The following is a 17390-nucleotide window of genomic DNA, read 5'->3' as shown; positions in this document are numbered from 1 at the left end:
TGTGTGAGCCCGGTCTCCTGTGCGGCCCTGTGCGAGGCTGCTGTGTGAGCCCGGTCTCCTGCGCGGCCCTGTGCGAGGCTGCTGTGTGAGCCCGGTCTCCTGCGCGGTCCGGCCCTGTGCGAGGCTGCGGTGTGAACCAGGTCTCCTGCGCGGCCCTGTGCGAGGCTGCGGTGTGAACCAGGTCTCCTGCGCGGCCCTGCGCGAGGCTGCTGTGTGAACCAGGTCTCCTGCGCGGCCCTGCGCGAGGCTGCTGTGTGAGCCCGGTCTCCTGCGCGGCCCTGCGCGAGGCTGCGGTGTGAGCCCGGTCTCCTGCGCGGCCCTGCGCGAGGCTGCTGTGTGAACCAGGTCTCCTGCGCGGCCCTGCGCGAGGCTGCTGTGTGAGCCCGGTCTCCTGCGCGGCCCTGAGCGAGGCTGCTGTGTGAGCCCGGTCTCCTGCGCGGCCCTGCGCGAGGCTGCTGTGTGAGCCCGGTCTCCTGCGCGGGCCTGCGCGAGGCTGCTGTGTGAGCCCGGTCTCCTGCGCGGCCCTGCGCGAGGCTGCTGTGTGAACCAGGTCTCCTGCGCGGCCCTGCGCGAGGCTGCTGTGTGAGCCCGGTCTCCTGCGCGGCCCTGCGCGAGGCTGCGGTGTGAGCCCGGTCTCCTGCGCGGCCCTGCGCGAGGCTGCTGTGTGAACCAGGTCTCCTGCGCGGCCCTGCGCGAGGCTGCTGTGTGAACCAGGTCTCCTGCGCGGCCCTGCGCGAGGCTGCTGTGTGAGCCCAGTCTCCTGCGCGGCCCTGCGCGAGGCTGCGGTGTGAACCAGGTCTCCTGAGCGGCCCTGCGCGAGGCTGCTGTGTGAGCCCGGTCTCCTGTGCGGCCCTGCGCGAGGCTGCGGTGTGAGCCCGGTCTCCTGCGCGGCCCTGCGCGAGGCTGCTGTGTGAACCAGGTCTCCTGCGCGGCCCTGCGCGAGGCTGCTGTGTGAACCAGGTCTCCTGCGCGGCCCTGCGCGAGGCTGCTGTGTGAGCCCAGTCTCCTGCGCGGCCCTGCGCGAGGCTGCGGTGTGAACCAGGTCTCCTGAGCGGCCCTGCGCGAGGCTGCTGTGTGAGCCCGGTCTCCTGCGCGGCCCTGCGCGAGGCTGCGGTGTGAGCCCGGTCTCCTGCGCGGCCCTGCGCGAGGCTGCGGTGTGAGCCCGGTCTCCTGCGCGGGCCTGCGCGAGGCTGCTGTGTGAGCCCGGTCTCCTGCGCGGCCCTGCGCGAGGCTGCTGTGTGAACCAGGTCTCCTGCGCGGCCCTGCGCGAGGCTGCTGTGTGAGCCCGGTCTCCTGCGCGGCCCTGCGCGAGGCTGCTGTGTGAGCCCGGTCTCCTGCGCGGCCCTGTGCGAGGCTGCTGTGTGAGCCCGGTCTCCTGCGCGGCCCTGTGCGAGGCTGCTGTGTGAGCCCGGTCTCCTGCGCGGCCCTGTGCGAGGCTGCGGTGTGAACCAGGTCTCCTGCGCGGCCCTGTGCGAGGCTGCGGTGTGAACCAGGTCTCCTGCGCGGCCCTGCGCGAGGCTGCTGTGTGAACCAGGTCTCCTGCGCGGCCCTGCGCGAGGCTGCTGTGTGAGCCCGGTCTCCTGCGCGGCCCTGCGCGAGGCTGCGGTGTGAGCCCGGTCTCCTGCGCGGCCCTGCGCGAGGCTGCTGTGTGAACCAGGTCTCCTGCGCGGCCCCGTGCGAGGCTGCGGTGTGAACCAGGTCTCCTGCGCGGCCCCGTGCGAGGCTGCTGTGTGAGCCCGGTCTCCTGCGCGGCCCCGTGCGAGGCTGCGGTGTGAGCCCGGTCTCCTGCGCGGCCCCGTGCGAGGCTGCGGTGTGAGCCCGGTCTCCTGCGCGGCCCCGTGCGAGGCTGCGGTGTGAGCCCGGTCTCCTGCGCGGCCCCGTGCGAGGCTGCGGTGTGAGCCCGGTCTCCTGCGCGGCCCCGTGCGAGGCTGCGGTGTGAGCCCGGTCTCCTGCGCGGCCCCGTGTGAGGCTGCGGTGTGAGCCCGGTCTCCTGCGCAGCCCTGTGCGAGGCTGCTGTGTGAGCCCGGTCTCCTGTGCGAGGCTGCGGTGTGAGCCAGGTCTCCTGCGCGAGGCTGCGGCGTGAACCAGGTCTCCTGCGCGGCCCTGCACCTCATCACCTCAATGAAGTCGGTTCCGGCTGGGCGTGGGGGCTCACACCTGTAATCCTAGCACTTTGGGAGGCCAAGGCAAGTGGATCACCAGAGTTCGGGAGTTTGAGACCAGCCTGACCAACATGGAGAAACCCCATCTCTACTACAAATATAAAATTAGCCAGGCGTGGTGGTGTGTGCCTGCAATCCCAGCTACTTGGGAGGCTGAGGCAGGAGAACTGCTTAAATCCAGGAGATGGAGGTTGCAGTGAGCCGAGATCATGCCATTGCACTCCAGCCTGGGCAACAAGAGTGAAACTCCATCTCAAAAAAAAAAAAAAATAGTCCATTCCATTCTGTGGCAGCATCTGAGCACCTGCATGTGCACGGTGAGGCCTGGCCCCACTTGTAGCCCAAAGTTCCCATGATGACCCTTCTGTCCTCTCTTGGGGTTCAGCTGCCTCCTTAATATTTGGAAAGGCATTCTGGGTGGATTCTCTTTGTTCTCTCGAAGTATTTAATGTATCTTAGTCAATTATTATGCATTTATACAATTAGTATAATTATATCTAATTACCTAATTAGTGTAAACATATGCGATGACTTAAATAGATAGAACTTATAATTACAGCACATATGGGAATAAAAATCCTTATTAAAGTTGATTTTAAAAGAAGACTGAGGCTGGGCGTGGTGACTCACACCTGTAACCCCAGCACTTTAGGAGGCCAAGGCAGGCAGATCACCTGAGGTCAGGATGGCTACAGAGTACTCCAACGGGTTCAAAAACGTCATGTGTCATGAGAGAATTCTAAATGAAGGGCTGCAGGAAATCAGGGCAGAGGGAGAGAGCTGTTACCTCCTGGAAGGACAGAGGAAGGCTTCAAGACCAGCCTGGCGAACATGGCGAAACCCTGTCTCTACAAAAATACGAAAAATTAGCCTGTAATCCCAGCTAGGAGGCTGAGGGGGGTGAATTGCTTGAACCCGGGAGGCAGAGGTTGCAGTGAGCAGAGATCCCACCATTGCACTCCAGCCTGGTGACAGTGCAAGTCTCCATCTCAAATAAATACATAAATGCCAAGAAGAGCTGTGCTGCACAGACTGCTAGACTTTGAACCTGTCAGTGAAGTGTCTGTTAGATCCTAGAAGCCCGACAACAGCAGCTGCCCCAGAAACGTCACGGGATGAACCAGTCAGGAGCCCAGGGTCAGCCGGTAGGGGTGTGGATTTCTGTGAAGAAACATGATTGGTGACTTTGCCATCAGCGCGGCTCCCCAGGAAGTGGCACTTGCCCTCAGCAGGGCACGTGCGGGACAGCCAGCCCAGGAGGTGCTTGGAGCCATGCTAAATGGCAACAGGGGCTGCGGCAGAAGGGGACGTTGAGTCCAGCAGTGTCCCCGAGTGACTCATTCACCGTGGAAGTAGTATTTCAGTAGCTCTGAAATCCCACGAGGTCCATGCGGGGAAGTGCAGAACGAGATAGGACCACCTAGGAGAGCGCTAGCTGCCACCTGTTCCTTCTCAGCATTTGTCAGTTTCAGGCCTCACAGGAAGCAGCCTCTGCATCGGGGACTGTTGTTAGCCCGTGGTACAGATGGGGACACTGGGGCCCAGAAGCACTGATCCTCAGAGGTGGGAGCCATACCCAGGTGTCTGGCCTCAGAGTCTGTGCCGTGAAGCTTTGCTACTGGAGATGCTGCCTCTGCCTTTGGTCAGGCTGAGTGGAGGTCAGATTTGGGGTGAGAATCAACTGCTTGGGACCCAAACTGCCCAGTCTTGAAGAGGCTGCCTGATACTTTGAGTTCTCATCCTTCCCTGATTTTCCTGGGCTTCTGGCTCCTAACCCAGGGTGCTCTCTGCTCCCTCCTGTCCCAAGCCCCATAGCCTTCCTTAGGACAGAGCTGCAGCCCTCTCCGTGGCCACCCATTATGCTGGTCACAGCCAGCATCTGAATGAGTCTGGCTGCCCTCAGATTGGCACATGCTCTGCATGGGGCAATTAGAGCTAGGTCCCAGTCCCACACTAGCCCGGACTGCAGCCCAGCCCTGCACCTCTCTGGACAAGCCCCGTTCACACATGTTTCGTCCCTGTGCCTGGCCCTCCTTCCTGTCTCATATCTGCCCAGGGCTGCTGCAGTGGACCTTGGCTGGCCTCCCTGCCCCTGGATGGTTTCTGCCCTGTCTATTAACCCTGCAAATGATCTTCCCAAAATTCAGCAATAACTAAGTCACTCCCTCTCTTAAAATCCATCCAAGCACCCAGTCCATCAGGAAGGCTCTGGGTTCTCACATGAATGGACCCCTGTGTTTCAAACCCACAGCAACCACAGATACAGTGGAGAGACAGAGACGTGATAATGATGGAGCTGAATGTTGCTGTGTCCCTAAGACACGGCAGCTGGGGACCAGCATCCTCAGCCATCGGGCTCCAGGTTCAGAGTGCAGTAAGGGCGACCCTGAAAGTGGGCAGCTCACACAGGGCAGTGGGTTCCAAGAATTCCCTGGGCAAGAGACAAGTGGACTAGGCTCCTCTGCTGGTCTGGGCCACTGCCGGACCTGGGGAGGTGGCCAACACTGAGGCAACTGCAAACTTGCTGAAAGGGAAGGTCAGTGCCAGAGACAGCAAAGGAAAATTGTGCCCAGATGAGTCTCGACAGAATTCCAACATACATGAGATCGCACACCAAGGGCGTCGATCAATGAGATCGACATTTGGAACATGAATTTATTCCAGATGAAGTCAGTTGTGCTAAATAGCGACAGCTTTTACACAAGTGCTTAGGATGCTCAAAGAAAGGAGTAATATCTAAAATGAATAAAAAAGAAGCACAGAAATCAGGGAAATAAGATTAAACATAAAAATTTGAAAAACTGATCATGAAGAACATGGCGATTGGATGCAATTTGAAAAGCTTACTAGACAGCAGGAGCAGAGATCATTAGCTTTGGAATAGGACACCATGCATGTGGCATACAGATGCAAACATGTAAGAGGAAAACCCGGGCTGACCACGGTGGCTTACGCCTGTCATCCCAGCACTTTGGGAGGGCAAGGCAGGAGGATCACCTGACGTCAGGAGTTCAAGACCAGCCTGACCAACATAGAGAAACCCATCTCTACTAAAAATACAAGATTAGCAGGGCATGGTGGCGCATGCCTGTAATCCCAGCTACTTGGGAGGCTGAGGCAGGGGAATTGCTTGAACCTGGGAGGCAAAGGTTGCAGTGAGCCAAGATCGTTGCCAGTCCAGCCTGGCAACAGAGTGAAAGTCCCCCCAAAAAAGAGAAAGCAAGGAAAAACCCAGGAGCAGGTAGGGACAGAAAGCAAGTGGGGAAACCTCACTTTCATCTCATGGGGATTTCAGCAGGAGGGAGTGGGTGTGGGGCGATGGGGCAGGTGGAGAAGCGAAGCTGAAGAATGTCCCAGGATTGAAGAGCACCAGTTTTGTGTTTTCAAATCAAAAGAAGACTCTGTCTCTCAGGCACGACTAATAAAAGCAAATCCAGGAAGCTAGAAATTGATGTCAAAGATAAAGAGAAAAATCATAAAAACTCCCAGGGCAAAAACAGCGGAATAACTGACGTGCAGGGGCCTCCAGCAGCCTCGGCCCGACCACCGCAGAGCAGTAAATTTCTGCAGACTGCAGAGGGAAAGTCACTGCCAAGTCAGTATTTTATGCCCAGTTAAGTTGTTTTTCAAGAGCAAGGACGAAAGACATTTTGTACATAGGAAGACTAAGGGTTTTATCACCCACAGACTATCCTTAAAAGAACTGCTTTAGCCAGAAGATGGTGAAGCCAGAGACAGCCAGTGGGTATAAGAAACAACAGTGGGTGTGTAGACTGCTAAATTACAGGTAGATGTATTTAAGTCTGCACTGCAAAAGAAAAAAACAGTTTTGTTTTATAAAGCAGATAAACGGAACATTCTAGGCAACAGTAACAAATTGGTCGGAGGTGATGTTGTAGAGGGAGTTAAGATGTGCTGGCCGGGCGCAGTGGCTCACACCTGTAATCCCAGCACTTTGGGAGCCCGAGGCTCGCGCCCGTAATCCCAGCACTTTGGGAGCCCGAGGCTCACACCTGTAATCCCAGCACTTTGAGAGCCCGAGGCTCACACCTGTAATCCCAGCACTTTGGGAGCCCGAGGCTCGCGCCCGTAATCCCAGCACTTTGGGAGCCCGAGGCTCACACCTGTAATCCCAGCACTTTGAGAGCCCGAGGCTCACACCTGTAATCCCAGCGCTTTGAGAGCCCGAGGCTCACACCTGTAATCCCAGCGCTTTGAGAGCCCGAGGCTCACATCTGTAATCCCAGCGCTTTGAGAGCCCGAGGCTCGCGCCCGTAATCCCAGCACTTTGGGAGCCCGAGGCTCACACCTGTAATCCCAGCGCTTTGAGAGCCCGAGGCTCACACCTGTAATCCCAGCACTTTGAGAGCCTGAGGCTCACACCTGTAATCCCAGCGCTTTGAGAGCCCGAGGCTCACACCTGTAATCCCAGCGCTTTGAGAGCCCGAGGCTCACACCTGTAATCCCAGCGCTTTGAGAGCCCGAGGCTCACACCTGTAATCCCAGCGCTTTGAGAGCCCGAGGCTCGCGCCTGTAATCCCAGCGCTTTGGGAGCCCGAGGCGGGCGGATCACTTGAGGTCAGGAATTGAGACCATCCTGGCCAACATGGTGAAATCTCATCTCTACTAAAAATACAAAAAATTAGCTGGGCATGGTGGCGCGTGCCTGTAATCCCAGCTACTCAGGAGGCTGAGGCTGGAGAATCACTTGAACACAGGAGGCGGAGATTGCAGTGAGTCAAGCTCACACCACTGCACACTCCAGCCTGGGCGGCAGCGTGAGGATCTGTCTCAAAAATAAGAACATGCCAAGACCAGTGTAGTTTGGGGAAGAAGAATAGAAATAACAAATAACCCCAGAGAGCGAGTGGATCACGAGGTCAAGAGATCAAGACCATCCTGGTCAACATGGTGAAACCCCATCTCTACTAAAAATACAAAAATTAGCTGGGCATGGTGGCGCGTGCCTGTAATCCCAGCTACTCAGGAGGCTGAGGCAGGAGAATTGCCTGAACCCAGAAGGCGGAGGTTGCAGTGAGCCAAGATCGTGCCATTGCACTCCAGTCTGGGTAACAACTGCGAAACTCTGTCTCAAAAAAAAAAAAAAAAAAGAAAAGTGTATAGTGAGAAACATGTGCTCAAAACATTTAGGCTAATCCTTGAAAAAAATGTAATGCCACCTATAATTTCTAAATCAGCAGAGGGGAAAAAAGTGAATATCGAGCTTTTTTTTCCCCTAGAAGATAGGAAATGAGAAAATTAAAAATACACTGAAAATGCAAAATAAAGTGGAAGAAATAAGTCCAAAGAATTCAGTATCCACGATAAATGCAAAGGAAATTTCCTACTTACAGACAAGTGGAAACAGGCTTGGAAACAACAGAGTCCAGTTGTATGCCGTTTGTCTGAGGCATACCTAAATAAAAAACACCAGACAGGTTGAAAGGAATGAAACAGACATATTAATGTCAATACTAAAGGTACGTCCATCAGGATAATTTGACAGTCACAAACTCGTGCGCCATAGCAGCACCCCAGATGTGTAAGGCAAATTGGACAAATCCACAGAGGATGGTTTTGAACACATGTCTATCAGAGTGAAGCCAGTCAACCCCACAGGGCAAAAAGACTCGGCTGAGCTTCTATTAGGAACAGGGCAGCTGCTCAGAACCGAGACTCCCCCTGAATCCCCTATAAACTAATAGCAACAAGAATTTTTTCTGCGTTTTATGGATTTCAGACATGAGCAGAGCGTCGGCAGACTGGGCAAGAAGTGTTAGCGTCGTCAGGGGCAGCAGAGGCCAGGGCTGTGCAGGAAGCCCGTGGTGCAGTGAGCAGCGGCCCGGAGTGCTGTGGAGGACTCGAGAGAGCCAAGGAGCTACAGGCTGCAGAAATAGTCAGTGGCGTGCACTCCCTGAAGATCAGAAGTCATCTCGAAGCACAGAGGAAAGGGAGTGTCTGTGAGCTGGCCTTGGCTTCAGGCCGGGTCAGGCGAAAGCTGAGCCTGACAGTGTACAGAGAGAATGTTTGGGAGGAGGGAGCGCTTGGTCTTGTCAGGTCTCAGGAAGTGCCAGACAAAATGTGCCTCCTGGAGGAGTTGCACCTGCAGCCTGTAAGGCATCCAGGAACAGGGAAGGCGGCAGAAACACTCATTGACCATGGGGGAGAGGCAGAGGAGGCACGGTTAACCAGAGAATCCCACTGAGGCATGAAGAATGAAGTCAATTGCCTTGGCAGGAGAGGCGGAGCCTTTGAGTTGCTGCTAGAAGGCTAATGTAATCCCTTTCCCCACCAGCTACAAATCGCCGGTATAGGAAAATTCAGCTCATTTAGTCATGTTTAACAACAAAACATCAATATGAATCTGTTATAAACAAAAATACAGGAAAGAGAAGCTATTTTTACCATAAGATAAAGAATACTCACCAGGAAAAAAATCTGACGTCCTACTGTGAATTTTTTTAAAAAAAGAAACAATCAGCACTGAGAAGGAAGCTTCAAAGCTAAAATACAACACAGATTTACAGAAGAGATGGCTAAGTGGCTGATGGACTGGAGAGAATGAACTATGAGCTGGAATTATCCAAGAAAAATAATAAAACCATCCCAGAAATGGATGCATAGCTCAATGAACACGGGGGACCTATGAATACAGCAGAAGACACAAGAAGGGACACCAGAGGCAGAAGGGGGAAAAGTACGATTCAAAAAATAGTTATTTTATTTTTGTATATTATTTATTAGGTTCTTCTTAAGAAATTTAGAGCACCAGTTTGTGAGGTCAAATCCACTCATCAGGGCAAACACAGATCTCAGGTAGCCCCGGAGCTGAGGCGTAGCTTTGATATTTGGTAAAACGTGTGAGTCCACAGCTTTTTGATGATCAGCATTGCACTTCTCTGTAATCTTGTACTTCTCTGTTTCTGTGTCAAAGAGCTGACCTTCCTGGTGTCTGGGATTCTGCAGTTGCTCCTGCCTGAAATAGGCATCAGTAAGATGTGTTGGGATTTTTCACATTGCTGATACCAATTTTGGTTGAGGTGGCAATGGCAAATTTCTATTGTGTCCTCAGTTGAGGACCAGAGATCCAGACACAAGTAACAGCCACTGCCCGGCTCTTCAGGAAAACCTCCCTCTCGCCTCTGTGGCACCCAGTGAGGATGATGAGAAGGTCTCAGGGGTGTTGCTGGCTTGTGGTTTTCTCCCGTGCTGCCTGAAGGGGTTTTCCCCATGGCTTAATAGCTCCCAAGGCACATCTTCAGTAAGATACTACCTGGGCATTGTGGGAAGTTGAACTGCCTGGGTACCACCATTCTTGTCACCACCAACTATTTGTAACAGTTGCAAGAACCTCCTCCTTTTTATTTTCAGCCTTGGATTTAGTGGCTGAGTACTTCCTTTTGTACACGTCCTTTCTGGAATGCATAGCAGATTGGGAGTATCTGCCAATTCCTCTGACAAGGATGGGATGTCAGCTGCAATGGGGCTTCCCCCTTCTTGGGCTTGTTAGCTTTGAGGTTCCCCCTTTTCACCTGGCCACCAGCATCAGCCTTCTTGGCTTCTAGTTTCTTCTCCTTAGAATCCAACTTCTCAGCATCTTGCAAGATGGGAAAGAGAACTCAATAATGAGTTCTTAAGTTTCAGAGTAAGCAAAACCTACGGAGGCAAGCAAAGAAAATACAACACATGTATAATGGGAGGCATCGAAGAAGGAAACCAGAATAATTTCCTGCAATGGTGTCAACGTGGCTGTCCTGTGGTTGTCACTGGCTCCTGTTTCCTGTTCATAACCTGTCTTCAAATGAGTGTGGGTGAAGGGGGACTCGGGGAGGGGCAGATGGTGTGAGGAAGCACAGATAGCACATTCCCAGTGTTTTCCCAGGTCAGGCCACTGAAACAGCTGCCAGCAGCTCAGGGCATCCTCGAGTCCCTGCCACTGTCCAGTTAGTGGCACAGGGCCCAGATGTGATACTTCAACCAGCTGGCACCAGACTGCTGCCAGACTGGTATTAATTGGCTGAGCCTCGGGATGGCCCCAGAATTCCCCGTCAGGCAGCTGTGTAGCCACCTCAGCTGCTCCACTGATCTTCCATCCATGTGAGTGCACATCTCACAGGATTGAATTTTACAGACCCCACTTTTCATAGGGATGCTTCACTTTTCAAAATATAATTCAAGGAAAATGTGCTGATATTTTATAAAGACTTTCATCCGCATCTTGACACAGTGGGTCTCAGGGAAAGCTGATGTGTGCTCTGGGGGAAAATGTGCAGCGCCGAGACACACCCAGTGAAGTTTCTGACTGTCCGTGAACACAAAAGAATCCTGTAGACGTCCAGACCAAAAAACAAGTCAAAGTCACTTTAGAGGGAAAGCAGTTAAGCTGGTGTCAACTTTTCCACAGCCGCATTCAATTCCAGGATACACTGGGGTAACATCTGCAGATAATAAAGGAAAGAAAGAATGAGCCAAGGATTTCTTACCCAGCCAAGCTGCCCTTCAGGTTTAAAGGCTGCAGATAAAAAGCTGTAAATCTAGGCTGGGCACGGTGGCTCACGCCTATAATCCCAGCACTTTGGGAGGCCGAGGTGGGTGGATCACAAGGTTGAGAGATCGAGACCATCCTGGTCAACAAGGTGAAACCCCGCCTATTAAAAATAGAAAAATTAGCTGGGCACAGTGGTGCGCGCCTGTAATCCCAGCTACTCAGGAGGCTGAGGCAGGAGAATTGCTTGAACCCAGAAGGCGGAGGTTGCAGTGAGCCGAGATCGTGCCATTGCACTCCAGTCTGGGTAACAACAGCCAAACTCCATCTCAAAAAAATAAAAGTTGTAAATCTAGCCAGGCACAGTGGTTCATGCCTGTAATCCCAGTACTTTGGGAGGCAGAGACAGGTGGATCACTTGAGGTCAGGAGTTTGAGACTAGCCTGGCCAACATGTTGAAACCCCGTCTCTACTAAAAATACAAAAATTAGCTGGGCGCGGTGGTACCCACCTGTAATCCCAGCTACTCAGGAGGCTGAGGCAAGAGAATCCCTTGAATCCAGGAGGCGGAGGTTGCAGTGAGCCGAGATCGCACCATTGCACTCCAGCCTGGGTGACAGAGTGAGACCCTGTCTCAAAAACAAAAAATTAGCTGGGCATGGTGGTATGTGCCTGTAATCTCAGCTACTGTTGAGGCTGAGGCAGGAGAATCACGTTAGCCCAGGTGGTGGAGGTTGCAGTGAGCCAAGATGGTGCCATTACACTCCAGCCTAGGGACACAAAAAAGTTGTAAATCTTTGGAGAACTCGGGGAATGTTGTTCCATGAGCCATTTATGAGAAAATGCTAGAGGCCCAAGCAACCAAGAGACATGGGGGAAGTGTTGGTACCAGCATTGGGATGAGCATCGAATGTATTTATGGGTGAGGATGTCAGTATAGAATTTAAATATTTCCCGGGCGCACCGGCTCACGCCTGTAATCTCAGCACTTCGGGAGGCCGAGGTGGGTGGATCACGAGGTCAAGAGATCGAGACCATCCTGGTCGACATGGTGAAACCCCGTCTCTACTAAAAATACAAAAATTAGCTGGGCATGGTGGCGCGTGCCTGTAATCCCAGCTACTCGGGAGGCTGAGGCAGGAGAATTGCTTGAACCCAGAAGGCGGAGGTTGCGGTGAGCCGAGATCGCGACATTGCACTCCGGCCTGGGTAACGAGCGAAACTCTGTCTCAAAAAAAAAAAAAATAAAATAAGGATTTAAATATTATGTGCTCCAATAATATGTAAAAGATTCATTTAAGTAAAATTGAGAGGAGAAGGAGAGAAAGAAGGTAGGTAGTGGAGAGAGTTCTCGATTATCTTCTCTATAGCAACTGGGACTTTGAATCAGAAATTACTATTTAAAGCTGAAAAATTAAAGAGAACTATTTTTAACAGCATAGAAGTAAAAATCGGAAAGGAGTAAACTATTTGAGATGATCTGGAAAACCCAAGAGGATTTCTGAAGAAGCTGCAGACAATAAGAGAATTTGGCCTCACAGCAGGGTGTAAAATGAATGGAAAACTGTCTCTCCATAGCAACACACAGCGACCTGTTAGAAGCTTTACACACAACCCCATGTACACCTGCAGCAAAAAGATTACATGCCAAGAATAAACATAGGAAGAATATTCAATATCTCTGAGGAAAAATTTTAAAATCCCTTAAGATGAGAAGAAAAGGAGGGAGAGGAGGAGGAGGGAAAGAAGGAAGAAAAGAGAAGGAAGAAGAGGCTGGGCACGGTGGCTCATGCCTATAATCCCAGCACCTTGGGAGGCCGAGGTGGGTGGGTCACCTGAGGTCAGGAGTTTGAGACCAGCCTGGCTAACATGGCGAAGCCCTGTCTCTACTAAAAATATAAAAATTAGCTGGGCATGGTGGTGGACGGCCATAATCCCAGCTACCGGGGGGGCTGAGGCAGGAGACTCGCTTGAACCTGGGAGGCGGAGGTTACAGTGAGCCAAGATCGCTCCATTGCACTTCAGCCTGGGTGACAAGAGTGAACCTCTGTCTCAAAAAAAAAAAAAAAAAAAAGAGAGAGAGGGGGCATGTCATAGATTTAAGTAGGAAAACGTATAAAACTGTCATTATCCCCAAAGTTAATTTATAATTTTAACATTCCGGTAAATCCACCAACTGACTCCCTCATTCTCAGAGCTCCCCAAGATGGTTCTAAATTTCAAGTGAAAAAATAAGAGCCAGGGAAACTGAAGAGGAAAAACAGTGAAGGGATATTCTAATCCTCCCGGATATTAAAATAGACCCTAAAGCCTTGAGAACTGAACGTGTGGCGGGAGCTCCTGGAGAGGCAGATTTAAGAAACAAAATAGAAGGCCCAGAAATAGACCCAAATAGATCTATGATAATTTAGCCTATGATTAAAGTGGCTCCTTGAGTCAGTGAGAAGTGGAAGGATGGAGTTTTCAGTGAATGGTCTTGGAACAAGTGGGTAGCCATACAGAAAGCAACGAGCCTCTGCTTCACACCAGGATCTGTTCCAAATGGACCAAAACTTTAAATGTAAAAAGTGAAACTATAGGCCAGGTGCGGTGACTCACGCCTGTAATCCCAGCACTTTGGGAAGCCAAGGCGGGTGGATAGCCTGAGGCCAGGAGTTCAAGACCAGCCTGGCCAACATGGAGAAACCCCGTCTCTACTAAAAATACAAAAAATTAGCCAGGCGTGGTGGTGGGTGCCTGTAATCCCAGCTACTATGGAGGCCGAGGCAGGAGAATTGCTTGAACCCAGGAGGCGGAGGTTGCAGTGAGCTGAGATTGCGCCATTGCACTCCAGCCTGGGTAACAAGAGCAAAACTCTGTCTAAAAAATAAAAGTGAAACTATAGAGACAAAAACAAATTATTCTATAACCTCAGCACCTCTAGCCAGGACCCAAAAAATTAAAACACTGCAAAAGAAAATACTGATAAATTGTATTACAATTTAATTTTTTTTTTTTTCTTGAGATGGAGTTTCGCTCTTGTTACCCAGGCTGGAGTGCAATGGCGCAATCTCGGCTCACCGCAACCTCCACCTCCCAGGTTTAGGCAATTCTCCTGCCTCAGCCTCCTGAGTAGCTGGGATTACAGGCACACGCCACCATGCCCAGCTAATTTTTTGTATTTTTAGTAGAGACGGGGTTTCACCATCTTGACCAGGATGGTCTCGATCTCTTGACCTCGTGATCCACCCGCCTCGGCTTCCCAAAGTGCTGGGATTACAGGCTTGAGCCACCACGCCTGGCCACAATTTAATTTTTTAAATTAAAAGTGGATACTTCTTTAAATTTTTACCATAATTTAAAAATTGATTTAAAAAATGTTTTTAATGTAGATGCATGGCAACAAAATGAAAAAAGCCCAGCCTGAGTGGCCTGGTTCTCCGCCCCTTAAGTGGGAGCTGTGTGCCTGGTGACTTCTTCCCAAAGGGAACAGTATGGGGTAGAGGCTGAGGGAAGGGTGACTTCTCCTAGTGGAGCTTGGCAGACACACCTCAGCCAGTGACCAAGGTCACCGGCAGCGATGAGTGAGTGGGTGGTCTGCACCCTCGCTGTGATGTGATGAGAAGGCACGTTACCTCTGTGGTCTTCCTCCCCAGAACCCAGCACCCCAGTCCTCTCAGGAGGAAAATACTGGACAAATCCCAGTTGAGGGTTGTTCTGCACAATACCAGACCGGTCCTCCTCCAGCTGTCCGGGTCATCCAAAACAAAAAAGGACAAGCTAAGAAACTGTCACAGCCCAGGAGAGTCTAAGGAGGCCTGATGACTAAATGGCATGAGGGATCCTGGGACAGAAGAGAGATATTGGCCAGGTGTGGTGGTTCACACCTGTAATCCCAGCACTTTGGGAGGCCGAGGCAGGCTTGTGCCCAGGAGTTCAAGAGCAGCCTGGGCAACATGGCAAAACCCCATCTCTACAAAATGATACAAAAATTAGCTGGGCACAGTGGTGTGCAACTATGGTGCCAGCTCCTTGGGAGGCTGAGGTGGGAGGATTACTTGAGCCCCGGAGATTGAAGCTGCAGTGAGCTGCGCTTACACCAGTGCACTCCAGTCTGGGACCCTGTCTTAAAAAACCCAGGTAAAACTAAATGCCATCCTGTTTCATAAGTGATAGAAGTATATGCACGTGTATCTAAAGTCAAGGAAATGGTAATTACAAAACTGGTTAAGGATAGGATCTCTAGAAATGAGGGTGAAATGAATGAGAGAAGCAGAGGAACGCAGAACAGATGCAACTTACGGGTCAAGTGTCAGGTTTTGAGTTTATTAGTAGGTTCATGGTGTTCAATTTATTATTAAACAAAATCAAAGACAGCCATGAAAGGACCAACGATGCAAATGTGTTAGGAACCAGTGACAGTGATTAGCCCAGTTGTGTGCACCTTAGCTCTTTAAAGTATGTTAGAATACGTGTGTCCAGTGTTTTCGAGTGCTTCCAAATTGAGCTGTTGATGCTCACTTTGGGAATCCTATTTCCCCATGTTTCTTAGAAACTGACTGAGTGTCTTGAGTTGGGGCCTCAGCAGGTGGGGCACACATGAGGATGAGCCCAGCCGTGTGCACCTTAGCCCTTTAAAGTATGTTTGAATATGTGTATCCGGTGTTTTCAAGGAGCCCCTCCAAAGTGAGCTGCAGATGTTCTTTTTGGGAATCCTGTTTCCCCATGTTTCTTAGAAACTGGCTTGGCATCTGGAGTTGGGGGCCTCCGCGATTGGAGCACCCATGAGGTGTCGCCCTGCACCTGCCGCAGCAGATGTCTTTTGAGTGCATGAATGAACATTAATGTCCTTTGTCTGTTCTTTCCCTCAGAAAATCGCCTTCATGGTAGCGCTGGGCCTGGTTACCACGGAACACCTGGAAGGTAAGGAAGGGCCCAGGTAGCGGCAGGTTGGGCTGGGACTGGCTGGAAGCAGGGCGTTGGGGGCCAGGGATGAAGCAGCAGCCAGTGTGGATGGAGTGTGGCCTCACACCACTGCAGTGGGTCTCAGGATGTCCCGGCTCAGATGACAGCGTTTGTAATGTGAACCACCTCCCAGGAGGTCTGCCCCATGTACCTGAGGCTGGGTGGCTGTCATCAAAGACAAAAGGACAGAGAAACCTTCCAGGCTCACCCTGGCTCCATGGCCATGCACAAAACGTACTGAGGCACTTCCTTGTTTCAGCGGAGGGACCTGTGGGCTCCCTGCCCTCAAACTGGAGGCCACACAGGGAAATGACAAGAGGCAGACTGGCCAGTGCGGTGGCTCACGCCTGTAATCCCAGCACTCTGGGAGGCCGAGGCGGGTGGATCACGAGGTCAAGAGATCGAGACCATCCTGGTCAACATGGTGAAACCCCGTCTCTACTAAAAATACAAAAATTAGCTGGGCACGGTGGCGCGTGCCTGTAATCCCAGCTATGCGGGAGGCTGAGGCAGGAGAATTGCCTGAACCCAGGAGGCGGAAGTTGCAGTGAGCCGAGATCATGCCATTGCACCCAGCCTGGGTAACAACAGCAAAACTCCGTCTCAAAAAAAAAAAAGGCAGACTGCCTGGCTCCGCCACTTTCTCAAATGTGGGCAGGTTGCTTCTGTGTGCCTCCATCTCTTCATATATAAAATGGGTAATGGCTGAACCGTCCTCGGGGGATTGTGGGAAGCAGTGCCCAGCACAGTGGGAGAATTGCCCACGAGCTCCCCTGCCATCAAACTAGCCTGTGGACTTCATGTTTGCCACCAGATGTGTCCGTCAAAATTGGAACAGTAGTTTATTTGAGCAGACGGGTCTCTGTGACTCTGCAAAGGGGCCGTGTGACCTTAGGGATGAGGGCAGTTTCACATGGGCTGTGACATCATTGCAGAATGAGGAGGGCTCTCTAAGGTGAGCCCTGAACATCATCATAGAATCTTAGGGTCTGGAAAGCCTCGAAACCAGCCCCCTTGGGGAAGCTGAGCCCAAGGAAGGTGATTCACTTACCTGAGATCGATCTCAGAGCCAGGAGATAGCAGGCCCAGGCTGGAACCCCGCACGCCTCCCACGATACCCGCCTCACCCACAAAGGTGTTTTATAACATGAAAGCATGTGCCCTGGTAAACCTGGCTGCAGGGAGGTTCGCCTGATGTTCCTCTCCTTAAAAGCAATAGGGAACGAAGCAAACCCCACAGGACCCAAGGCAGTAGCGGTCTTTAATGTAAGGTAGAGTTTCTCTCCATTTCAACGAGTGGGAAGCCCAGGGGAGGGGAGGGAGCTGGCCGAGGTCACACAGCTCATCCAGGGCAAGCAGGAGCAGAGCAAGCCTTCCCGAGCACGTGGGGACCCCAGCCTGCCATGCAGGGTCTGAAAAGAGAGCCCTCTCTCTGTGTCCCCTGGGTCCGACTTGCTCCCTGGCAGTAGCCAGGGTGGGGAGGGCCAGAGAAGAGGCCCAGCCTTCCAGATCCCTGCGCAGGGAAGCCCCCTGCAGTAACCCTCACCCCGGCCCTCGTCACCTCTCTGCACGCGTGGTCGGAAGGTGTTCTCTGAGCTCGCCGCCCGACGGTGTGAACTTGAGTGTGATGAATCCCGCTGCCCTCTGCTTGCCTTTGGGAACAGTTTAATCTCCGACCGAAACCATTGAGCTACAGAGGCAGCACAGGGCTGTGGGAACAGAAGTCTGTGCTCAAGTCCTGCCTATGCACTGGCTGGGTGTCCCTGGGCAGGGTCCTTCCCCGTCTGAACCTCGGTTTC

At 52.3% G+C, this 17390-nt stretch overlaps 1 protein-coding gene across 3 annotated transcripts in view; it reads left to right on the top strand.

Annotated features, from left to right (window-relative positions):
* Window positions 1-17390, top strand: part of PHF21B (PHD finger protein 21B) — a 119513-nt gene that overhangs the window by 89527 nt on the left and 12596 nt on the right. For all 3 annotated transcript variants that reach the window (XM_002743839.5, XM_054242556.2, XM_054242557.2), the window contains exon 6: window positions 15498-15549. In XM_002743839.5, coding sequence (XP_002743885.4) covers window positions 15498-15549 — 52 coding nt within the window. The remainder of the gene's footprint in view (window positions 1-15497; window positions 15550-17390) is intronic.

The sequence above is a fragment of the Callithrix jacchus genome, chromosome 1 (assembly GCF_049354715.1).
Source record: "Callithrix jacchus isolate 240 chromosome 1, calJac240_pri, whole genome shotgun sequence".
Taxonomy (NCBI): domain Eukaryota; kingdom Metazoa; phylum Chordata; class Mammalia; order Primates; family Cebidae; genus Callithrix; species Callithrix jacchus.
Note: the sequence above shows the minus strand (reverse complement) of the source record. Positions and strands in the feature narration are given on the sequence as shown.